Below are 25,783 nucleotides of genomic sequence, written 5' to 3'. Positions count from 1 at the left end.
AGCAATGCCTGCTAACTGGGGCTGCTGTGTTTGAGATCTTAGCCCTCCAATCTGTCATGTACCACGGATACGTTCTCCTCCCATCACTTTTCAGCTATTGGGTCTTTATCAGTTTCACATTTTGTGCACATTCATCTTTCTGCCACTCTGATCTCATCTCGTCCCGCATGCACTCACCTCCAACTGCTCCTTGTTGCCCCAAGTCCACTCTTGGCAGCTGGTATCCGAGACTCATGGCTGTACCTTCTGAATCTCACCTTCCAAGATGCCCACACAGAATCTCTACTCTAGACAGCCCTACCTCTTCAGTACCTCCCAAACACACCTTATTTATTTCCCACTTGAGTGTTCAACATCCTTTTCCCTCTATTCTAGTTTTCCAAATCCTGCACAATCTTCAACGTCCAGCTTTGGAAGATGTTTTCCACTCTTTCCATGCGTCCAATGGAACTGCTTTTGGAAAACAAGATGACTCTAACGCTGTGCCAGATGTTAAAGCAAGCGAAGTTTTGTAATATGAGGTCCCCAGAAAGTGTTCCGAAGCTACTGAGGTTCTTGGGGTTGAAAGTTGTAGAAGAAAAGCAGTCACGCCACTAGATGTGGCCTGTTTGTATCTTTTTTGCCGTCATCATGTTCTCTCTGGCTGGCAGGCATTGTTTTATTTTACTACAGCCATAAGTAAATTTATGTTTTCAACTGAAAAAAGCTGCTTTTAAAAATGCCTCCTGGCCAGGCACAGTAACTCACACCTATAATCCCAGCACTTTGGGAAGCCAAGGTGGGCAGATCACCTGAGGTCTGGAATTTGAGACTAGCCTGGCCAGCATGGTAAAACCCTGTCTCTACTAAAAACACACACAAAAAAAATTAGCCGGGTGTGGTGGCAGGCGCCTGTAATCCCAGCTATTCAGGAGGCTGAGGCAGGAGGACTACTTGAACCTGGGAGGTGGAGGTTGCAGTGAGCCGAGTTCACACCATTGCATTCCAGCCTGGGTGACAGGCTTTTTGTCTCAAAAATTTAAAAAAAATTTTTTAAAAAGCCTGCTGAGCTGGAGTTACCAGGTTCTCAAAGCTGGTGTAAACAGACATTTCTGCTTGTGGCCAGATCTGTCTGGCTGAATTTGCACATGAACCGGCTGGTGAAAAGTCAGTCAGTGTTACACATTCACAAAAGCAGAGGCTTTCGGCCGGGCGCGGTGGCTCACGCCTGTAATCCCAGCACTTCGGGAGGCCGAGGCGGGCAGATCACGAGGTCAGATCGAGACCATCCTGGCTAACACGGTGAAACCCCATCTCTACTAAAAATACAAAAAATTAGCCAGGTGTGGTGGTGGGCGCCTGTAGTCCCAGCTCCTTGGGGGCTGAGGCAGGAGAATGGTGTGAAACCCGGAAGGTGGAGCTTGCAGTGAGCTGAGACTGCGCCACTGCACTCCAGCCTGGGCACAGAGCAAGACTCCATCTCAAAAAAAAAAAAAACAGAGACTTTCATCTGCTCTTGGAGTGAAGTCTTGTTGTTTACATTTTATCATTCATATGATACAAAACAGTTTTTGTTTTCATTAAATATGAGGAAGTGTCCCATTCAGGGAATTCTGCAAATGATAAAGACTAAAACAATGTCTCCTTCCTCCCCAAATCTGTAAACACACAGTGATACAGTTGATACAAATGGCATTTGGTGACCACAGCTGGAGTAAGTTCAGGTGGATGCCATAATGGGCTCCATTTTCTCCTGCTAGACAGGGGTATGGGCCACACATGCCAGGCCTTAGGCTGGTTTCAAGGAAGGCTTTGGAGACAATGACAGAGCCCACTGCCATCAGGTGGTGGCAAGTGGTGGTGGGCAGTGAGGAGGAACTTCTACAGTGCCCCCTAGAGGTAGGAGACACAAATGTCAGGAGACGAGAGGGGATCTGACCTGTTGAATCAGGTTGCACCTGAGGATGCTGAATCCAGGGAAAACGGAAATAAAAGAGTAACACAGGCAGCAATATACTGTATGTGCACACCAGAGGTCCCCTTTCTTGATTTGATACATTTTTGGTAACAGTAACACTCAACTGTGCACACATGCACGCGCGCGCACACACACACACACACACACACACCCCGTGACATAGTTGATGCAAACAGCAAACATTTATATGTGTATAAGATGGGGTTGGAAAGAGATTAACTAGACAAGAATTCCATAAGCTGTTACATAAAAATTTAAAACAGAGTGAATATCTCAATATGGGAATGGTTGAGAATTTGAGATATATCCTAATCACAGAATATTATGCAGTTGTTAAGAAAAATTAAATAAGTTTTTAGGGTTAACTCAAGGGATTTTTACTACGTATTGTTAAATGAGGAGAGAGAAGGGCATAGAATATTCCATTTGTTAAATCCGGTGTGTGTATTAAAAGGTGCTGAACACATCAGTGTGAACAATGTTAAGGAGAAACAGGGAGGGAAGAGAATGATAGAAAACAAACAAAAGTGACTATTAAAAGTAACAGGTTATTTAAAAAGTGAGAATTCGCCGGGCATGGTGGTTCATGCCTGTAATCCCAGCACTTTGGGAGGCCAAGGCAGGCGGATCACCTGAGGTCAGGAGTTCGAGACCAGCCTGACCAACATGGAGAAACCCTGTCTCTACTAAAAATACAAAATTAGCTGGGCATGGTGGCACATGCCTGTAATCCTAGCTACTAGGGAGGCTGAGGCAGGAGATTCGCTTGAGCCTGGGAGGTGGAGGTTGCGGTGAGCCGAGATCGTGCCATTGCACTCCAGCCTGGGCAACAAGAGCAAAACTCGGTCTCAAAAAAAAAAAAAAAAAAAAAAAAAAAGTGAGAATTCTATTAAATTATGTACATGTATATAAATGACCACCAAAATGCTGGAGGTGTTATCTGAGGGTGAAACCATTGCAGGTGATTTTTATATTCTTTCTTACACTTTTCAGCATTTTAACAGGAAATATAATTAGTCTATAATCAGAAATTACTATTTTCATTGAGGGAAAAAAATTGAATGATTCAATAACACTGGGAGCATGGAAAATGTTTCTGAAGTCTTCCTAGCCAAAACAGGGCACACAGAAAAACTGTGCACATTTATGACTCAAAGAGGTTTTCACAATCTTCTTCAAAATGGAGACAGACCACAAAGTCCGAAATTAATAATCATCCAAATACTTTAAGCACCTTGAAGACAGGGCCTAAATCTAATTTTTAACAGTTTCCTAATAGCTTAGAGTGCTCTGAGTGCTCAATCCTCATTAACTGACAAGCACATTTCAAATCCTATGAATTATTACATCAAAGATGCCATTATTTGACATACAAATGCTATTAAAGATAAAATCTCATCTAAAAAAGAGTATCCAAGCCAGAGCAGCTCCAGTGAAAATAATTTAACTATGAAATTTAATCTGCTACAACGTAAGCAATAAAACCCTAACACATAACAAAACTGGTCTACCTGCTCTGTTTATATTCAGTGCATCCAGTTTTGTTCCCTGCATTCCTACAGTCTCGGGGCTGCCTGGTATCTACATACCCACCTCAATGACTGTCCACTCAATCCCATTACCTTCTGTTTCTTACTGAAGATACAAGAGTAATGACATTAGCTACCAATCATCATAAATCATCTCCGGGCCAGGCCCATCTTCAACACTGAACAGCCTGCTAAAATTTGACTCCAACATGCAATTGTTTTGCAGAGAGGTACAACTTTTCCCTTCTTCCAGGCCTGCTTTCTCTGCAGGGCATTGAAAGTGCATGCTGTGTGGAGAGCTGCTCTGGTAATAACCATGGAATAGCCCGTCCAGGACAACAGGCACCAGGTCCTCATGGGGTGGAGGTGGGCTGTGGCTGCTGCCCTTGGAGGCCAGGCACCCACACCTGGCTATAGGGGCCTCTTGCATGCCATTCTTTTAAAACTGGCATTAGGCAATGTGAAAACTAATTTTACACGTCTAATCTTTTCAAGTAAAATACTTACCTGGACTAGCAAGTGGCCCGAATTAGGCAAACATGTACCACATTTCTCGGTGTTCTCATTTATTTGGTTTATCAAATTTATCAGTATTTCCACAGCACCTTTGCTGATCATTTCATTAAGAAATCCTGGATTTCCAGAAATGAACTTTATAGACCCCATACAGTATAAAAAAGCTTCCATGTTAGTTTCCAGGTCTTCACTTCTTAGTACCTCCAACAATGATTCTGTCAAAGAGATGAATTATTATAAATGTCTGAGTATAACAGCGGGAGATAAATATATTAAATAAGTTGTGTGTGAACATAAAATACACTTTGTAAAATATGTTTACCAAAATCTACATTCAAGTGCTTGTTAAGAGTTATATCGTATAAAGAGAAAAGCTTACTTTTAGTTAAGACAAATCTCTGTAATAGTAATTTCAGCAAAAGGATGGGATTATTAATAAATAAGAGAAAGTATTATTTTAATTAATGTCATTCCTTGCCTTTTACTAATTATTTATTGGCCTTTATTTTTTGTTACAAAAATTTTGAGTCATAGAATACTAATAATTTAACAAATTTAAGAGTTAAATTTCAATAAGTCTTTAAGAATATATTTGTTTCTGTATTATTAGTGGGAAATCCATGACAGGAGCTTAAAAAATATCTCAATCACCCTAGAAAAAGATAACTTGAATACAACACCTATCCTTTTCCCAAGACAACTTAAGAACATTTGTTCAATAACATACCACTACTTGGTTTTACGAGTAATCCAGGCAAATCCAATAAGGTTAATAATGCATATCTCACATTTAATTATATTAATGCCCATGTAATAATTTGAGATGATTGTTTTCAGTCTACAATTCTTAATTAGTTGATTCAACATTAGACATTTCTTTCAGTACTGGTTTTGTCCCTGTCTGCCAGGGGCAAAGAAAGATGAAAAGATAATTTATCCTATGTTGCAAAAAGAGAACTCAAAATATTTTCCATGTTGCTGCATGGAAGATACTTTGTATCTTCTCTTCTTGTATCAGCAATATTAATTCATAAAAACATTTCCATTTAGGTAACTAGGTATCTTAATTTTTTAGAAGTACAACAAAAATTAGGCATGAGTTAGACAAGGTGTAATAAAACTTCCTTACCTACAAATTTGAAATATTGTGATGTTAGGTTGCTATAAGAGTTATAGATGTCTTTCAACTTTCAGTCATTCCTAGTATATTAAAGACTAAAATTTTTCAATTATGTCAAATACTATTACATGCATTTTTCTATATATTAAATCCAAGTCCAGGAAATGAATTCTTAAATGGGGAACACTTTGTAAATCACACAATGTTACTACAGGTGTTGAAAGAAAAGAGAAAACTACCACAGGATACATTCAACTGAATGTGGAAAACAGAGAAGGACAAAGTAAAAATGAGCATCGCAAAACTTCTGCATGTTTCTAGAAAACAAAATATTCCTGCTATCATTGATTATACATTTTCTCTCCAGATATCTAATTTTTACTCAAGTACATTTGCTCAATAGTAGCACTGAATGACACTCACCCAGAATGCTGTCATTTTGAATCAAAGAATCATTCTTCTCATTCCTGCTAATTTTAAATATAAGTTTGCAGACATTAAGAAGATTCTTTCTACTCACTTTAAGCTGCAGAGAAAGAAACACATCTCTATTGCAGAAGGAAATAAAGACATGCTGTATTTTAAAAAAATAAACCACAAACATCTATTTTTAAAGTGCAGCAAGAGTATTTTTAAACATGAAGAAAAGTTCTAAAGAAATCAACTTCGAAAAATTTAGAACACATATTTGCTAACTGTGGTATCCAATTAACTCAATTATAGTAAATACAATATAAATGATCTTTAGAATAAACATTTTAATGACAGATCTTGGCGATTGTGAACAGTGTGGAATAAACAAAGAAGTGCAGATTATCTCTTCGATATATTGATTTCCTTTCTTCTGAGTATATACCTAGCAGTGGGGTTGCCAGATCATACAGCAGCTCTATTTTTAGTTTCTTGAGGAACCTCCAATCTGTTTTCCTTACTTATTTCTTACTTCATAAAGTCTCTCTCTCTTTTCTTTTTTTCAGAGACAGGGTCTTGCTCTTTCACCCAGGCTGGAGTGCCGTGATGCCACCATCACAGCTCACTGCAGCCTTGACCTCATGGGCTCAATCAATCCTCTTGCCTCTGCCGCCAGAGCAGCTGGGACTATAGGCATGTGCCACCGTGCCTGGCTAATTTTTTCAACTTTTTTTGGTAGAGATGTTGCCCAGGCTGGTCTCAAACTAGCAGGCTCAAACAATCCTCCTACCTCAGCCTCCCAGTGTTGAGATTACAAGTGTGAGCTAACACGCCCAGCCAAGTCTCATATTTATATGTGTGATTATTAGTTACTTTTAAAGGAGTATATGAGGAAGAAAGGGGTGCAGTGTACTGCTAATACATTTAATTAGAGTAATTGCATTAAAACACAAAAGTAGAGAAAGATGAATACCAAAATTTCACATTAATTTAGAAAAGAATACATAGTAGAGACGAAGGAAAGAAAAGAAAGGGGGAAGCTTTTGGTTTTATCATTTGTATAAAAGAAAACTTAATACTGTTTAATTTGATAATATACATATATTTCTTTTTAAGGTCTACTTCTGGAATGCTTTGAGATAATCATAAGTAACATCTAAAGTTGAAAATTACCTTCTAGGCTGGATGCAGTGGTTCACGTCTGTAATTCTGGCACTTTGGGAGGCTGAGGCAAGTGGATCACGAGGTCAGGAGTTCGAGACCAGCCTGACCAATATGGTGAAACCCCATCTCTACTAAAACTACAAAAATTAGCCGGGTGTGGTGGCACGCGCCTGTAATCCCAGCTACTCAGGAGGCTGAGGTAGGAGAATCACTTGAAACCGGGAGGCGGAGGTTGCAGTAAGCCGAGATCGCGCCACTGCACACCAGCCTGGGTGACAGAGCGAGAATCCGTCTCAAAAAAAAAAAAAAAAAGAAAAGAAAATTGTCTTCTAAATCATACAAAAAGATCTAAGTAAACTAAACACAGGGTGATAAGGAAATATAGTTGGTTTTTTTTTTTTTTTAAAGCAAAGTATAGGATGACTGACTTAATCAAATGTTCTAAATTAGCTGTTTATTTAAAGTAGTAAAAAAGAAAACTAAAAAACACCCTAAATATCCAATATTAGGGAATAGTTTAATAAACTGTGGGACATCAATACTATTCACATTAAGCAGTCACAAAAAAGCGTAACTGTGAACACTATGTTTAAAAAGGGAAACATTTATAACCTACTGTTAGATGGAAATACTATGTGCCCTCATTGCAAAGGTGTAAAAATGTGTTTGTAGGAATAAAGTCATCTGAACAAAAAATTATTTCTGTGTGAAAAGGATGACATATAGGTTATTAGTTTATTATTAAAAACTATCTTTTAAGTTATTTTATTTATTTTTTGAGACGGACTTTTGCTCTTCTCCCCCAGCTTAGTGTGCAATGGCATGATCTTGGCTCACTGCAACCTCCGGTTCCCGGGCTCAAGTGATTCTCCTGCCCCAGCCTCCCAAGTGGCTGGGATTACAGGCACATGCCGCCATGCCCGGCTAATTTTTGTATTTTTAGTAAAGATGGGGTTTTGCCACGTGGGCCAGGCTAGTCTCAAACTTCTGACCTCAAGTGATCCACCCACCTTGGCCTCCCAAAGTGCTGGGATTACAGGCGTGAGCCACCACGCCCAGCCTAAAGTTATTTTTAATAATATTTATTAATGAGTTTTCAGTTACTTAAAAAAATATAATGGAATCTGTCAGGCATATTTGTTATTTGTTCTGTGTTTGATCCACAAATATTTACTGGGCACCTGATGTGTACCAGGCACTGTGCTGCTCACTGCAGAAGACACCAGGATGGCCATGGTCAGCCCCCAGCTGGAGCGGTCCCAGGAGGCGAGCACTGCCTGTGGTGCAGCTTCTGCATGCCCTCCTGCAAAAGGCCACTTACAAAAGTTATTCCAGAGCAACCCTGCAAATTCGGTGATGTCATTCCCATTTTGCACTTGAGGAGTGCGTGCCTCAGAGAGGTCACAGAACCACCTCGGCATCACCTGGGCATGCATTAGGAATGCAGAATCTCAGGCCCCACCCTGCAGTACTGCCTCAGAATCTGCATTTTACAAGATCCCCAGGGGATGCATGTGCACACTGAAGTCTGGGAAACACTGTTATGGAAGCTTCAGAAACTGTAACACATGGCAGAATGGAGATTCCTTCTGTTCCCAGGAGGAAAATAGGAAATGGGAACCTTAATACATGTTTAATGATTAGGTATTTAAAATAACATTGTTTAAAACCCTCAGAAAATAAGAGGGCTTAAGAAAACAGAACATTTCTATATTGATGGAAATATATATTATTCCTAATATTTGGGAATATATTTGAATCGGCTGACTATCTTCTACTAGATTGTGAGTCCTTGAGGTCAAAAACCACCATTTATTACTCTTTCTATATGTAATATGTAGGATGAGTTCCATACTTAATAAAACTTCATGGAAAAAAATGAATAAAACTCACTTTCCTTTCCCCCACCAAATCTTACATTTTTAGTAAAAAGTGGCAAACGAAAACAAAACAAAACAAAAAACCCTTGTATCAGAGTTTTCATTAAAACAACAAGAAGAAAAAATAAAAAAGAAAACAAAGAAAAGAAAAAAGACAACCACAATTTCCAGGCCTGCTGTAATGTCAATTTACACTCAGAGCAAATTTGTATAGCTTCTCCATTGTTAACTGTAAAATTATGACTTTAAGACATAAAAAGATAATAAAATCTTACATTTATGCAAGGGGTGCAGACTATCTTATTTTAAAAATTCCCTGTTACTCTCCCTTTCCTTTGCTCTGCTTTATTTTTCTCCCTTAGTTCTCATTATCTCCTTTGGTATCTGCTGTGTTTGCTGTCTGTCTGCCCTGCTACAGTGGCAACCCCAGAGGCAGGAGCTAGTTTATTCACTTGTATTCCCAGTGTCAAAAAGAGTCTCTGGCCAGGTGTGTGACTCACACGTGTAATCCTAGCACTTTGGGAGGCCAAAGTGGGAGAACTGCTTGAGGCTAGGAGTCTGAGACTAGCCTGGGCATCATAGCGAGACCCCATTTCTATAAAACATTTTTTAAAAATCAGCCAGGTGTGGTAGTGCATGCCTGTGGTCCTAAGCTCCTCGGGAGACTGAGGCAGAAGGATCACTTGAGCCCAGAAGTTTGAGACTGCAGTGAGCTGTGATCTTGTCACTGTATTCTAGCCCTGGGTGACAGAGTGAGATCTTGGCACAAAGTAGGTTCTTGTGGTAGGGTAGTTTTCCTCTTACGTTAAAAACAGTAGTTTATTCTATTTAAAGTAAATTTGGCAAATTAAAGTCAGAGAAGTTTAAAAATCACTCATAATAGTGCCACTATGTATAATCACACTTGCTATTGGTATTTCTTTTCTTTTTTTACCCTGTACAAAGGGTGCTAGATTTTTTTCCCTCCTAAATATAGTCACATTCATACTGCATATATTTGTTTGTACTCTTTTAAAAAAACTTAATATAGTAACATTTAAGCTTATATATTTTTGTATATTATTTTGTAAGAGCTTTTGACACAAAAATTAAAATTAAGATGACAGTCTGGAAAACTTTCATTTGCCAATATTTGCCAATAAATAGGCAGAAAGAAATTGTGAAAAACTTCTTAGTCCCATATAGCTTTAGTTTTTGCTGATTTTTTCTTCTTCAACGGTTCTTACGATGTAGTCTTTTAAAATTTTACACAGAACCCCATCACCAAGGCCTAAGCTAAACAAGACCTTGCCTGGAATGTTACAGGAGATCGAGGCAGTAGATGGGAAGTTGGCCTTGATGGATTTGAAGGTCCTTTCTGATGCTGGTTCTGCAGCTAGTCAGAAGGCAAACCTACCCAGCTCTGCACTCTGGAGTTTTAGCCCAGCATCTTGCTCCTGATTCAGCAAGGCCATCAATGTCACCAAGAGGGCTTTAATCATATGTTTAGCTCAAAACATGTTCACTGCCTGGCAGATCATTTAGCCTTTTGCCCTAAAATAATAAAATTTGTGCCATATATAGATAATTAATTTGAATGACACCATTAATAACCAAAATAATATTTTCTCTGCAAAGCATTAAAAGAATTCATGTTCCTTCCTTCCTCCTTCCTTTCCTTCTTGCTCTTTCTTTTTTTTTACCCCCCTCACTCTTTCTTTCTTTCTTTGGCTTGGTATGGAACAAAATGTCTAGGATCCAGATTAAAATAGCAAAGGCAATCTTTGGGCAGCTACTGCACCACCAGAGTCGTGGAGTGAAATCACTATTTCAAACAAGTATTGCTTTCTTCACCACATATCACAATTTTTAAAAAGAGAGTTAATAGTTTGACAGCTAAATAAGAATGTAGCCTCCCCCTGATATTACACAGATATATGCTCAGAAAATTCTGCTTTATGAAAGACTTCATTACCAGTATAAGAAAAGGTGGCATTCTTATTAACTAATAGTAAGTATGGCAATACTTACCTTCACTGTATACTATAAGATTTTAAATTCTATAAATTATGGGGTGTTAGCACAAAGCTTTTACTTGTATGAAACCAAGAAAACAAAGCTTCATTCATTTGTTTTCGCGGCTCTCTTAGAACATTCTATAATAATTGTGGCTTATCTTTTGGTTCCAACTGTTTATGGCTGTGACAATGAAGTGCTTCCCTCAAACAATGATATCATTTTGTTTGAGACAGAGTTTCTACAGACTGTTTTTTTGGTGTCTGGCCTTTTCTTCTCACACCTTGTGAAAGCCTTCTATGACCATTGAGGTACCTTCCTGTGACCACACGCAGCTGTTTTTCGGTTTCACACTGGTTCCTAAAGCACCTGGTTTATTATGACTGTGGCCTAAATTACTTAGTTATTTATTAAATCATATGACAGAATCAAACATCCAAGAGAAACCACAGCCTGCACCATCTGCTACTGATCTCCAGTCAAGTTATTTGAGCAACCGTTTCGAATGTATTTGCCTACGGTTATTTTCTTTTTCTTTCTTGCCTTTCTTTCCTTCCTTCTTTTCTTTTTTTTTTTTTTTAAACTTAGTCGCAGTCCAAAAATGTTAAGAGTTTCTTTGAACATTTTCTATGTACTCAGCTTTAGTTCCTTAGATAATACTTCCTGGTCAAATTCTGAGATGTCAGTTTATTACCTTAATTTTTTCCAAGATTCTAAACAAATACACTACATTTCTAATATTCTTTGTAATATTTACAAATAAAGCATTAAACAAAGCTTTTATGTGATATAGTCTACTAGACCAGAGGAAAGAAAAACTTACTGCTAGAATTATTTTTGCAAGTTTAAGGCTGAGCAAGTCTGAACCAACATCAACTAGTTTACATAGGGTCTTCAGGAGAATACTTCTTCTCTTAAATTTATTTCCAAGCATGTTTCCTTCCTCTAAAGCATGATGAAGTTCTGTGCAAGCAGCACAAACCGTTTCAATGTTTTCTTCTGTCAGAGCAAAGAGAGTAAAGCAACACTTACTAATTAAGGTTAAGTTTTCAAGTGTGTCAAACACAGTGTGAGTAAAAACCCTGTCATTATTTCCTTGGATATCTTCAAATTCCTGAACTCTATTTTTTTCCTTATCTTATCGCTTCCATCTACCCGATTTTTTTCATCCCTTTGATCCACCTCCTACCATGTTGACTTATTACTTATCAGTCATTAGCTTATCTAGAATACACAGTCTTTCAAAGAGGTATTGGAGAATGGGACTTCTACCTGCTTCAGTTGGCCTCCTTTACTCCAAACACCCTCCACCTCAGCCCGTGCTCTGCTCAGTCTCACAGATGCATGCCACTTGCATCTTGACCTTCAACTCTTTTTTGCATAGTTCTATTGGCCTAAAATGTTCTCCATAACCCTCATTCCTACTGTTTCTGGTCCTTCGAGGCTCTGTTTATGTTGTAGCTGCTTCAGAAAAGATGCACTGTTCCACATTCACAAACATTACCTTAGGTTACTTATTTTTCATGTACATATGTGTGTGTTGTTACATGACCAGTGCCCTCAAACAGATGTCATGCTAAGTGAGCCAGTCCTACATATCTATCAACAGCACATGGTACAGTGAGAATACTGTATAGAATACTGTATATAGCATAACTTCATACATATTCATTTTCTAATATATCTGTTGACAAAAACAATGACCAATATTTTCCTATGAGAATAATGCTCATCATCTAAGAAAAGAGGGCTCTAATAGAACAAAAGCCTGAAATGTCACAAAATCCACCATTATCTGGAGGTAGTTATTAGAAAACAGGAGAATAAAAAGATTTTTGGGGTTGCTCACGCCTGTCATCTGGCACTTTGGGAGGCGAGGTGGGAGGGTTGCTTGATTCCAGGTTCAATGCCACCTGGGCAATATAGCAAGATCCTACTTCCAAAATAAAATAAAATAAAAAATAAATTTAAAAAAAGAAGAATATTTTAGTTAGGAAACAGGGAGATCTAGAACCTTTCATTTTATAATTATGATTGTGAGGAAAGTAATTTTTTTTTTTTTTGAGATGGAGTCTCACTCTGTCACCCAGACTGGAGTGCAGCGGTGCATTCTTGGCTCGCTGCAAGCTCCACCTCTCAGGCTCAAGCAATCCTCCTGCCTCAGCCTCCTGAGTAGCTGAGACTCCAGACACGTGTCACCACACCTGGCTAATTTTTGTATTTTTGGTAGAGATGGGGTTTTGCCATTTTCCCCAGGCTGGTCTCAAACTCCTAATCTCAAGTGATCCACCTGCCTCAGCCTCCCAAAGTCCTGGGATTACAGGTGTGAGCCACCACACCCAGCCTCGGAAAGTAATTTTTGAAAGTGGTAGCCACACTAATTCGCATACAAAGAAGAAAAATAGCACAATAAATGGAACATGAGGGGAAATAAAATAATCTAACATATTCTGTTGAATAATATTATCTCTGATAGATTCCTTCGTGAAATTTAAAAGTAGGAAACCAATCTTAAATAAATACCATAATGTGCTCTTAGAAGCCCACATAGAGGAAGTGTGTGCCTGCAGAAGGAAGTGACTCAGGCCATTTTTAGCTCTTTTCAACAATAACATCTAAGAAAAAATTTTAAACCTCAATAGCTAAGTAACCTTCAATGTCTTTCGGTTATGCACTTAAATGAATGAATTGATGGGAAATGACTTAGACTAACTTTAAATAAAGGGAAAAACCTGAACTCCTATTGTATGAAACACTTGTGTTTTGTTGTTTTATTCTTCTGTGACTGGCGGTTTCTTTACAAACCCTAAGTCCAGGCTCTGGGCCACTCATTGGCAGTGGGTGGTCCTCCAAGTATTTTTCTAACACTTCCTTCCACAAACTCTTCAGCCTGGTAGGTTCTATTCAAGAATACTTGTTTTTAGCTTTAAAAAAGAGGTTAGAAGAAAGGCTCACGGGTCAAATTTTAAACTATTGATCAAATCAATCCTTTATACCAAATAGTTTGTTATAAATGCTCTACAGCTGCAAAAGACAACTTGAATCTACGAACTATCAAGATTTGCAAGGGGCTAAATCTAGTGGGTAAAAGTTTGATGTGTAACAGAGAGTTACATAATCTCAGAGTAACTTCTATCCCCCAATATATGTATTCATCACAAAGGAAAGAATAAAAACTTGACAGTGGGTACAGCTGTGGAACACCACCAGCAACAGAACGCAGCAGCATTGTGTACTCCTGGCAGGAGGCGCTGACAGGGACACAGTGGCACTCGTGCTCTGCCTGCCCAAGATGCTAATCTGGAGCTCATCACAGGGAAAACATCAGACAAACCCAATCTGCAGGACAGTCTGTAAAATATTCCTCAAATAGATCAAGATCACGAAAGAGATGTGGCAAATGATGAGAACTTGTGATCCAGGCTTTTATTTTTTCTATAAAGGAAAGTATTGGGACAAATTGGCAAAATCTGAGTAAGATTTGTATAGTATTGTATGGTAATTTCCAGATATATAAGAGAATGCTTTTGTTTCTAAAAAATATACATGCCAGTCAGGCTCAGTGGCTCACACCTGTAATCCCAAAACTTTGGAAGGCCGAGGCAGGTGGATCACTTGAGGCCACAAGTTTGAGACCAGCTTGGCCAACATAGCAAAATCCAGTCTCTACTAAAAATACAAAAAATTAGCAGGGGGTGGTGGTGTACACTTAACATCCCAGCCACTCAGGAAGCAGAGGCACAAGAATTGCTTGAACCCAGGAGGTGGAGGTTGCAGTGAACTGAGATCGTGCCGCTGCACTCCAGCCTGGGCAACAGAGCAAGACTCCGTCTCAAAAGAAAAAAAAATTAGGCCAGACATGGTGGCTTGCGCCTGCAATCCCAGTACTTTGGGAGGCCGAGGTGGGTGGATCACAAGGTCAGGAGTTCAAGACCAGACTGGCCAATATGATGAAACCGCATCTCTACTAAAAAAAAAAAAATTAGCCAAGTGTGGTGGTGGACACCTGTAGTCCCAGTTACTCGGGAGGCTGAGGCAGGAGAATCACTTGAACCTAGGAGGTGGGGGTTGCAGTGAGCCAAGATCGTGCCACTGCACTCCAGCCTGGGTGACGAGAGCGAGACTCCCTCTCAAAAAAAAAAAAAAAAAAAAAAAAAGAAAGAAAAAGAAAAAAGAAAAAATTAAAATATGCATGCCAAAATACTTAGGAATATGGGACATTAGGTTGGCAACTTGTTCTCAAAAGGTTAAAGAAATTAAAAACTGTGTAGTGGTAGAGAAAAAGAGAGGGACGGGGAAGGGACAAAATGAGAAAGCAAATGCGGCAAAGTGTTACTATTGGGGGCATCTGGATGAAGAATATACAGCATTTTTTGTGATAGTCTTGCAACTTTTCTGTAAGTCTCAAATTATGTCAAAAGTTAAAAAAAGAAAAAGAAAAAAATTCTCAAGGGATCAAGTAATCCAGCCCTGCCACCATTCACTGATGTTTTGTTTTGTTTTCTGAGACAGGGTCTCTTTCTGTTACCCAAGCTGGAGTGCACTGGCACAATCACGACTCACTGCAGCCTCGACCTCCCAGGCTCAAGCGACCCTCCAGCCTCAGCCTACCATGTAGCTGGGACTACAAGTGCATGCCACCATGCTCAGCTAATTTTTGTATTTTTTGTACACATGGGGTTTCTCTATGTTGCTCAGGCTGGTCTTAAACTCCTGAGCTCAAGTGATCCTCTTGCCTTGGCCTCCCAAAGTGCTGGGATTACAGGCGTGAGCCACCATGCTTGATCCATTTGCTGTTCTCAATGTTATCTAGAGAGAGAGATGCCATATTTCCGTGTTTAATAAGCTGCCTTCTGAGAAGGGAGATTCATTCACATTTCAAATCCCCACTCCTGTTAAATTTTCTCTACTAGTGTGCATGGTAGGCAGAGCCCTTAGCACCCTCTTAAAATCCTTCCGGCTGAGCTGGACATGGTGGTGTGAGCCTGTAGTGTGAGAACCACTTCAGCCCAAGAGTTCAAGGCCAGCCTGGGCAGCATTAGTGAGACCCCTCTCTTTAAAAAAACTCCTGGCCAGGTGCAGTGGCTCACGCCTGTAATCCCAGCACTTCGGGAGGCCAAGGCGGGTGGATCATAAGGTCAGGAGTTTGAGACCAGCCTGGCCAATATGGTGAAACCCCCATCTCTACTGAAAATACAAAAAAATTAGCTAGGCGTGGTGGCAGGCGCCTGTAGTCCCAGCTACTCAGGAGGCTGAGGCAGAAGAATAGCTTGAACCCGGGAGGCGGAGGTTGCAGTGAGCCAAGATTGTGCCACTGCACTCCGGCCTGAGTGACAGAGCAACACTCTGTCTCAAAAAAAAAAATCCTTCTTTCCTGTAGGAAGACTTCCTACAAGAAAAGCCTTCACAATACTGACTCGGTGTCCCCATTCAATGTTTTGCAATATATTTTCTTATGCAACCTTTACCCAGACTCATTGTTCTTCTCACTATTGTTTGCACATTATCTCCTAAGATAAAGGGCCCAAAGCTAACCTGGCACACTAATATGAGGGGGAACATAGTAACTCTAGAGGGGAAAAAGTCATCACATTCATATCCTTAGGACTTTGGGCTGCAGAAGCCTTTTGAGATAACCTAGTCTCCACCTCGTCTGGCAGGTGAGGACACTATTGCACGCAGAGTCTAGGTGACTTCTCATGGCCATATGCTTAGCAAGTAGCAGCACCGGGACCAGAAACCCTGTCCAGGGCTCCCACATTAACCATGAACACAGCCAAGCACCAAAGGGGAGCAGAGGAGGGGTGAGGTCATTTGAACCTTTCGGGAATCAGGTCTTTTGCAGCACATCCCTGTTTGGTTGCTGGAGAGTTTTCATTTACCCTGCTTCTCTTAGAGCATATTCCTGTGGCTACCAAGCTGGTTTGCTCACCAACAACTCCTAGCAAAGGCTTACTGTGCACTGTGTGCCAGGCACTGGGCTCGCCCTAGGGCTATGACCACTGCTCCAGAGGGCCTGGTTCAACTTCAGAAAGAGAATCCTTGAGGAGCTGCAAAGAGGGAGAAAGTGGAGGGCCAACCCATGACACGCTTTCCCTCCCCTTGCAGGGACCCATCGATCATGGGCCTTCACTTCCGGGGCAGTTCAGAGTGCAAGGGTGGGACACATCCCAGGCCATTTCCCATGCTGTGGGTGGTATTCCTGACAGATGTGCTCCCTTCAAGAGAGTAGGACATATACCAGTTGGACCAAGGAAACCACGGGCACACCTGTCAAGGACGCCAGTTTATGAGACTCAGCTTCCAAGCCTGAAATCTGTTTTAATCTTTTACTTTCTTGAGTATGAACAGCCACCCGAGAGAAGTTAAACCAGAATTTCCTTGGGCAGAGGAAATGATAATTAATTTATATTACAAAGGAAATTTTAGAAATTGGCTCTCTTGGTGCACATAAAGCATAATCTTACTAAAAATTATGTGTGCATGTATTATTTAATACACACAGGGTAAATAAATAGATGACTTCATTTGTTTTTGAACATGTTCACAGAAATGATAGTGAAAACTTACTAAAAATATCAGGGCAATGGGGAACACATAAATAACTACAGGTATTGTTTTAAAAAAAACAAAAACAGGTTTTTGTTTTGTTTTGTTTGTTTACCCTTTTCTAATTGACGCAAAATCGGTACAATCCTCGTATTCCAAAAGACTTCGTCTACTTCTATTTCTGCGTCCTTTTCTTGCAGGTCAGCTTTTGGGACTGCAAAAGAAATCCAGAACAGGAGAAAAAGTTATGAAAAAGGAGTTGTCATGAAGCACAGTCAAAAGCCTTTACTATTCATCACTACAATTAATAAACTAGAGAATTAAATTACCCTTTGCTCCCCAAGTCTGACTATTTCTCATTAGAACTACAGATCTTCTAATCAAATTACCCCAAATTAAACTCAGACTGGATAACGTAAACAAGTCAGAACTTTAAAATATGATCTGGTCACTTCATAAAGTAGTCAGCTTTGTAAATACTGATGACTGTCAGTAAGGCAAACAGTTCTGAGTTCATTTTTACTTAAACGTATCCCTCTGTAATATAGAATAAATAACTATAGATACGTAAAGAATAAGGATTTTGAAAATGTGTAATGAAAAATTTTCTAAAAGCGAGACCTGAAATGACTTTCTTTTCTATAGAAATAAGATGTCCACACTAACATGGGGCCAGTAGCATTAATGCCAAGTGATTTTGTGTGGTGCAGCAGAAAAGCCGGGGCCTTGGGGGCTGACAAATCTCAGTTCAAATCCCAACTCCGTTAAGGACATGGTGAGTGACTGGGGTCCAGTTTCTTATCCTTTCTGAGTCTCTGTTTCCTCATCAGCAGAACAGAATATTTGCCTTCGAGGGTATAAGAATTAAAATATATGGTATAGGTAAAGCTCTGAGCTCAGTGCCAAGCCTTTAGCAATATACAGTATATAATTAATTTCATTTCCCTGATTAAACAAGCACACAAACAGGTAATCACCCCTGCAGTATCTCATACCTGTGTGATACTAACAAGCCATCAAGAGTAGATGCTGCCTGTGAATATGGGTTGCAGGGAATAGCAACCATTGACTGTGTACTCTAGATGCAGGAGGCCTCCATTTCATTTTTGCAGTAACACTACCAGGAGGTTCCCAAACAATCCCCATTTTGCAGGAGAAGAAAGTGGAGCCCAGGTGTACTAAGTTATCTGCTCAGGGTCATATAGCTCCCCAGCCTCTGCACTTGACCTCAAAGCTATGCTGACTTGCAGCAAACTAGCCAACTAAAGGGTAACATTGGGGGGAAATCTAACTCATATTAGAAACTGCTAATTATGATTATATTTCACACAGGCAGTATCTCAAGATCTAAAACACTGACTGTAGCTGGAGGTGGCATTGCTGTGCTGAGGCATTACTGAACAGTGCTGGAGATGTATTCCTCAGTCTCCCTTCTCTGAAGACCACCCTTTAAATCCTTTATCTGGCACTTGGTCTACATCAAGTCAGGGAGTCCACGCCCTCTCGGGGCAGGGTGGACCTGGTACCAATTAAGTGTACACACAGAAGGTGCCTGGACCCTAAAAAGGTCACATAAAGAGTTAGAAATCAGGAACAATCAGAAGGTGAGAGGTTGGAAGAGAAAGAGACAAGAGGCAGAGAAAGACAAAGAGACAGAAACAGAGAGAGGAGCAAAAGGGTATATAGCCCATATATTTTCAGGTTACTTTAAACAAAGGACAAGTTGAGCAGGAGGCCTGTTAATAGCACAGGTTTGGAGTCACCATCCGAGTTTGAATCCTAGCTCTGCCACCTACTAGCTGGTTGACTATGGGCAAATTGCTTCACCTCTCTTCTGTAAAATGGGGTAACAATGGTTATCTCTAAATATTGGGATTAGGATTATTAATTTATTTGTGCTCTTCTGTATTTTCCAATGCCTCTAATGCATTATTATTATTCTTGAAGAGAAAAATATATACAACACATATTAAATGTGTGTAATACCTTAGTACATATCCGTATTAATATTTTTTAATATTAATATGGATTAAAACAAAATTCTCTGCATCAAGAAATCCAGTAAAGTCCCTTGACGATTATCTGTACAAATAGCAGAGAAATCCATAGATAACACATAATGGCATGTATTGAAAAACTCATTTGAATTCAGAGATATATTTGAATTCTGAATACTCACACCATCAAATGGTGCTGATGTCACGCAGGAGAAGCAGGGACACTGTACAATCTACCTATCCCGCCCAACACAGAGGCCTTCCCCTGTTATACTACATGCTAGAAAGGGCCACTCCCAGTTGCAGCAAGTACAGGCTTGCCTTTTATCAACCCTTCCCACTGCCAAGAGCAGCTGACCCACACAGGGCATCCAAGATCACCTAAGCAGCAAAAGTACATAGAAAGAGATTGTCAACAAAGCTATTATTAAACATTTGCAGTGCAGTAAATAGCCTTAATAGCAAGGTTTCAGATAATCTATCTAACCCAGTACAAGACTTCACCATAAAATACTAAACTGAATTGTCTTTAGGACAAATTAGTCCACATCAGTACAGATTCACAATCCCTTATCCAAAACCTCTGGAATCAGATATGGTTTGGGATTCGGAAACATATGGATTTTAGAAAGTCAATATGGTATACACATTGCACATTACAAACCACCCCCGCAGGGTCTTCTGCAGCAGCACCCTGTAGCAAAATATATGAATATTCACAGTAACAAAATGAAGACTCTAACTGACTTCCCATCAGGCTCAGGGATTTTGGAACTACAGATAGTTTGTAGACTACCATCTCAATCTTTTGGATCATTGTTTTTATGAATCTGCCTTAACTTTGATAATTTATGGATGTGGATTCTAAAAATAAACATGAATATTCAAGTAATACAAAAAACATAGTTTCTCATATTTGTGGATAATTAACCTATTCAAAGTCCAAAGTATATAAAGAATAAAATAAAATAAACATCTATCAAGGCAAGTGAAAGCCAGAAAATAAGTCAGGCAAGTTATTTAATCCACACATATTTATGACACACTTAAATTTACTAGAAACTAGACTTTGAGTCCAGTAAGTTCAAGTCTGCATTTTTTACCTCCTATACAATATGCTGCTTAATACAGAAGTTCTATGAGAAACCACGACTATCAACTGTTTTTCAGGACAAATAAAATGGATAACTTATTCACCCCAGAAAGAGCTAAATTACAGGGGTGAGTCAGAAATCACAGAACAATTGATTTAACCCTCATGGGCCCTTATGAATGTTTCTGAGATTGGCTTCTCCTCAGAACCGAAGTTACTGAGTCACTGGTATGAGGGTTTCCTTCCAACCCTCTCAGGAATTTCACAGTGCACAGTTGTGTCTGGCTATAGCCTTTCTACCTCTTCACTCACCCTGGCCTCCCCTTGCCTCCATTTTATACACAATCCCTGAGTTACTCTAGAAAATGAAGCACGGAATCATATGACTGCTTTTTAAGATACACATAGACACACAAATAACAAAAAGGTTGTCTCAATCTTGGGCAACAATCTAATATTATAGAAAGCACTTTCATCTAGGTTCACAGTTTGCTAAATATAAACATTATGATTCAACAGGAAATTGGGTAAGTCAAGCAAAAATTTCAGCATGTTTTTGAAGATTTTGCTGTCTCAGTGGTTATAGTTGTTAACCACAGCTTTGAGTTCTGGACACAAAAACCTGACACAATGTTTGGATTGGCTGATGTTTTTAGCATGTAAATGTAAAATCCTTAGCAACTATGCTGGCTCGAAAATTACTATATCTAAGATTTTCCTGAGTAAAGAAATTCCCAATGGCACAAAAGTCATTTTATTGATAAAAAACTAAGTTTTGAAGATAACAATTTTTAAAATCTAGTATTCAGTATTGTAAAATCTCATGTGTACAAAAATATATGAAGAGTATAACAGACACCAGTGTACCCCATACTAATTTGGTCAGATATTAACATTTTGCCAAATTTTTATCCTTTCCCTTATTTTAAAGAAATGAAACATTACAGATGTGTGGCTCCCTGCATCCATTCCCCTCCTCCCTCTCCCTCTAGGGGTTACCACCATCCTAAATCCACTGGTTACTATGATTACACTTGACTTCACATGCTTACCACATGGCTGTGTATCAGCAAACAATATATGTCTTTGCTTTTGCAACTTGTTTCATCTCATATTATGTTTATACTGAATTTACTCAATATTACAATATACAAAAGCCCATGAGTTCACTTTTCTAACAACTATATTCTATTGCATGAATACATTTTGTATCATTTCTAGACTGTGGTTTATATTGTTACATATTTTCTCAATTAAACCGTTTAAAGGCCCAAAGGATGGTCTTAGTAAAGTTAATATAGTTTCATTTAAGTGAGCAATGTTTTTTGTTTTTTGTTTTTTTTGAGACAAGTCTCGTTCTGTTGCCCAGACTGGAGTGCAGTGGTGTGATCTAGGCTCACTGCAAACTCCATCTCCCAGGTTCAAGTGATTCTCCTGCCTCAGCCTCCCAAGTAGTTGGGATTACACGTACCCCACTCCCTCACACCATGCCTAGTTAAATTTTTTTTTTTTTTTTTTTGGTAGAGATGGGGTTTCACAATGTTGGCCAGGCTGGTCTTGAACTTCTGACCTCAAGTGATCTGCCTGCTTCCAAAGTGCTGGGATTATAGGTGTGAGCCACCATGTCCAGCCAAGCAATGCCCTGAACTCAAGTTTTTAACCCAAGAACTATGTTAATGTTAAGTTTTGCAACTTTCCAAATGCTTTTACAAAATGATTTCTACAAAACCATTAAGACTGTCATCTAGGCTGGGCATGGTGGCTCACCCCTGTAATTCCAGCATTTTGGGAGGCCGAGGCAGGTGGATCACGAGGTCAGGAGATCGAGACCATCCTGGCTAACACTGTGAAATCCCATCTCTACTAAAAATACAAAAAATTAGCCAGGCGTGGTGGCAGGTGCCTGTAGTCCCAGCTACTCGGGAGGCTGGGGCAGAAGGATGGTGTGAACCCGGAGGTGGAGCTTGCAATGAGCCGAGATCTCGCCACTGCACTCCAGCCTGGGCGACAGAGCAAGAAACTCTGCCTCAAAAAAAAAAAAAAAAGACTGCCATCTACAGACGTTTGAGGCATCTGAGTTGGGTAGTGGTAAGATGGTAAGATTGTATGAATATAATAAAAATGTATAAAAATAAATGTTGATTTGTGATCAAATTGGACAAACTTCCTGAAGTTTTCAGTGAGCCAACATAGATATCTTCAGTGCAAACATTTTTCCTTTAAGTGGAGATGCTGCAGATGAAGCAGTGTAAGGATCCCTCACCTGCTTTGGTTTGCAGCCTGCTCAGGTCTGAGCTACTGGGGCGTGACGAGGCCCTTGCATGTCTCTTCCCCTGGTCCCTAGGAGAAATACATAAAACACTCAGCACAAACGTCAAAACACTTCTAATTTTGTAAATGACAAGAGTCTGCTATATACAGTTTCTTATTATTTTGAGATAGGTCTCACTCTGTCACCCAGGCTAGAGTACAGTGGTGCTGCAATCACAGCTCACTGCAGCATCAAACTACTTTCAGCAAGTGATCCTCCCACCCCAGGCTCCCGAGTAGCCGGGACTATAGGCACATGCCACCATGTCTGGTTACTTTTTAAAAAACATTTTGTAGAGACAGGGTCTCACTATGTTGTACAGGCTGGTGATTCTGGGTCTCAAGTGATCCTCCTGCCTCAGCCTCCCAAAACGCTAGTATTATAGGAGTGAGCCACTGTGCCCGGCCAATATACAGTTTCTGAAGAAACCATCGAGAATTGTTTATAAGGTGGGGTTTGGTGCTCTATATGCTGTTTTGTTTTTGTTTTTGTTTTTATGAGATGAAGTCTTGCTCTGTTGCTCAGGCTGGAGTGCAGTGGCGCGATCTCTGCTCACTGCAACCTGCCTTAGCCTCCCCAGTAGCTGGGATTACAGGCACACGCCACCATGCCCGGATATTTTTGTATTTTTAGTAGAGTCGGCGTTTTGCCATGTTGGCCAGGCTGTTCTCAAACTCCTGACCGCAGGTGATCGGCCCACCTCGGCCTCCCAAAGTGTTGGGATTATAGGCATGAGCCACCACCCTGGCCTCGATATGCTGCTTTAATTTACCTTTGATTTCCAAGTAAGATTTATCTTTTTAAAACAAGTCATATTTGCCTAACAACATGAAATACAGTTACTAGAAAGAACAAAAAATCCAGTTTACTTTGCAAATCAAAACAAAATTGGTTAAGGATATACACCACAAGAGGTCACTGTTACAGTAAGAAAGAACGCTGGGATGCTTGGATTACAAAAGCCTAGCTTTGGGAGCTGGGAAAGACCTCTGTCTCTTTTTCTCTCTTCCTCCCTCCCCTCAACCCTGCAGACAAAGAAATTATGTTCCAGCTGGCCAGATGTGCCCAAGGTCACACAGTAAAGACACATTTGGAACCTAGGTCTCATAATTAATAAATTCACTTCTCTTTCCACTACATAAAAATGTGCCCTGGTTCCATTTTTAAAATTAAATTAATATTCTCTGAAAATATTTATTTTTAGAAATATTTTAAACGTTAAAAAACTGAAAATAAATTTGGACAGTCCCCAGATGACAAATATTTTGTATTCCAAACAAAAGAGCAGTGGCTGGCCAATAGCAGGATTATATGCTCAGGTTTTTAAAAAGTTTTATTTAATGTAGAGAACATCTCTGAAGGGTACAGCTTCTCTTTAGCCAGAGCTGACACTTAGAAGTACTGACTTTTAAATATCTGCACAAAATTCCAAAGTGAAAAAACACCAGGAGAAGAAGAGTGCAAGTTTTATATCAAAATTTCTTTTTGGCCATCAAATATAATAGTTGTCCCAAAAAGCTCACAGAGAAGGCCTATACATATGATAGTCCCGTGGGCATCTGTATGTGCCCGTGGCTTCTGCTTCCTGTGTAGTGAGCCCCCCAGTGACTATGCTGTGTTGCAGCTTAGCCCTTGGCCTTTCCTACCACCCTGAAGATTAGCTTCTCCAAATACCATTTTTTACCTCATAAACATGTTCCCCCCACTTTTTTTTTTTTTTTTTTTTTTTTTTTTTGAGATAGAGTTTCACTCTTGTTGCCCAGGCTGGAGTGCAATGGCGTGATCTCGGCTCACTCCAACTTTCGCCTCCCAAGTCCAAGGGATTCTCCTGCCTCGGCCTCCTGAGTGGCTGGGATTGCAGGCATGTGCCACCACGCCTGGCTAATTTTGTATTTTTAGTGGAGACGGGGTTTCTCCATGTTGGTCAGGCTGGTCTTGAACTCCCAACCTCAGGTGATCTGCCTGCCTCAGCCTCCTAAAGTGCTGGGATAACAGATGTGAGCCACAGCGCCCATCAGCCACCCCGAACCTTTTTTTCTTTAAAAAAAAAAAAAAAAACACTTAACACATCCTTTAATCATAAAACAGGAAAAAGATGAAGCCAATTTTCCAAAAATTATCTAATTAATATTCAGAAACAACTGCTTTATTTGTACATAATAAAAATACATGATAGCAAATGTCCCAAGTCAATCAAAAATGGCTGTGGGGATAGGGACCTCTCAAAGAAGGCAGAAAGAAAAGAATCAACCCTGCGAAAAGATAAAATACCAAAAGTTTGTCAGGGTGTGGAGCCAAGGAAGTTCTCATATTTATGACTCCTAGAAATAACGAGAAGGTTTGAGACTAGGGACAAGGCCTTCCTTTCAATATATACAACTGCCCTATACAACTATTAAAATCAAGCAAGATACTTTTCAACTGACGGGCTTCCAAAGTCAATGGTCCACTCTCCCTGCGGTCATGGTCAGTGATGAGGTTGCCTACATAAATACCACATGCATGTATCCCCACTTCTAGGGGAAAAAACGAAGTGTCCTTATATGCAAAAGCTCAGCAGTGCTGAGTCTCCCAGTTCTCAAGAAGAGCACAGAACTAATTAACTCAAGATGGATTAAAGATGTAAACATAAGACCTAAAACCATAAAAACCCTAGAAGAAAACCTAGGCAATACCATTCAGGACATAGGCATGGGCAAAGACTTCATGACTAAAACACCAAAAGCAATGGCAACAAAAGCCAAAATTGACAAATGGGATCTAATTAAACTAAAGAGCTTCTGCATAGCAAAAGAAACTATCATCAGAGTGAACAGGCAACCTATGGAATGGAAGAAAATTTTTGCAATTTATCCATCTGACAAAGGGCTAATATCCAGAATCTACAAAGAACTTAAACAAATTTACAAGAAAAAAACAAACAACCCCATCAAAAAATGGGTGAAGGATATGAACAGACACTTCTCAAAAGAAGACATTTATGCGGCCAACAAATATATTTTAAAAAGCTCATCATCACTGGTCATTAGAAAAATGCAAATCAAAACCACAATGAGATATCATCTCATGCCAGTTAGAATGGCAATCATTAAAAAGTCGAGAAATAGGCCGGGCGCAGTGGCTCAAGCCTGTAATCCCAGCACTTTGGGAGGCCGAGATGGGCGGATCACGAGGTCAGGAGATTGAGACCATCCTGGCTAACACGTTGAAACCCCGTCTCTACTAAAAAAAATACAGAAAACTAGCCGGGCGAGGTGGCGG

At 39.9% G+C, this 25,783-nt stretch overlaps 1 protein-coding gene across 6 annotated transcripts in view; it reads right to left on the bottom strand.

Moving 5' to 3' along the window:
• ARMC2 (armadillo repeat containing 2) overlaps positions 1-25,783 on the bottom strand; it is a 128,707-nt gene that overhangs the window by 58,624 nt on the left and 44,300 nt on the right. For all 6 annotated transcript variants that reach the window (XM_008007401.3, XM_038001044.2, XM_038001043.2 and 3 more), the window contains 5 exons: positions 22,475-22,551; positions 17,237-17,335; positions 11,396-11,571; positions 5,546-5,648; positions 3,994-4,217 (listed from right to left, as the gene is read on the bottom strand). In XM_008007401.3, coding sequence (XP_008005592.3) covers positions 3,994-4,217; positions 5,546-5,648; positions 11,396-11,571; positions 17,237-17,335; positions 22,475-22,551 — 679 coding nt within the window. The remainder of the gene's footprint in view (positions 1-3,993; positions 4,218-5,545; positions 5,649-11,395; positions 11,572-17,236; positions 17,336-22,474; positions 22,552-25,783) is intronic.

Source organism: Chlorocebus sabaeus, chromosome 13, assembly GCF_047675955.1.
Source record: "Chlorocebus sabaeus isolate Y175 chromosome 13, mChlSab1.0.hap1, whole genome shotgun sequence".
Taxonomy (NCBI): domain Eukaryota; kingdom Metazoa; phylum Chordata; class Mammalia; order Primates; family Cercopithecidae; genus Chlorocebus; species Chlorocebus sabaeus.
Note: the sequence above shows the minus strand (reverse complement) of the source record. Positions and strands in the feature narration are given on the sequence as shown.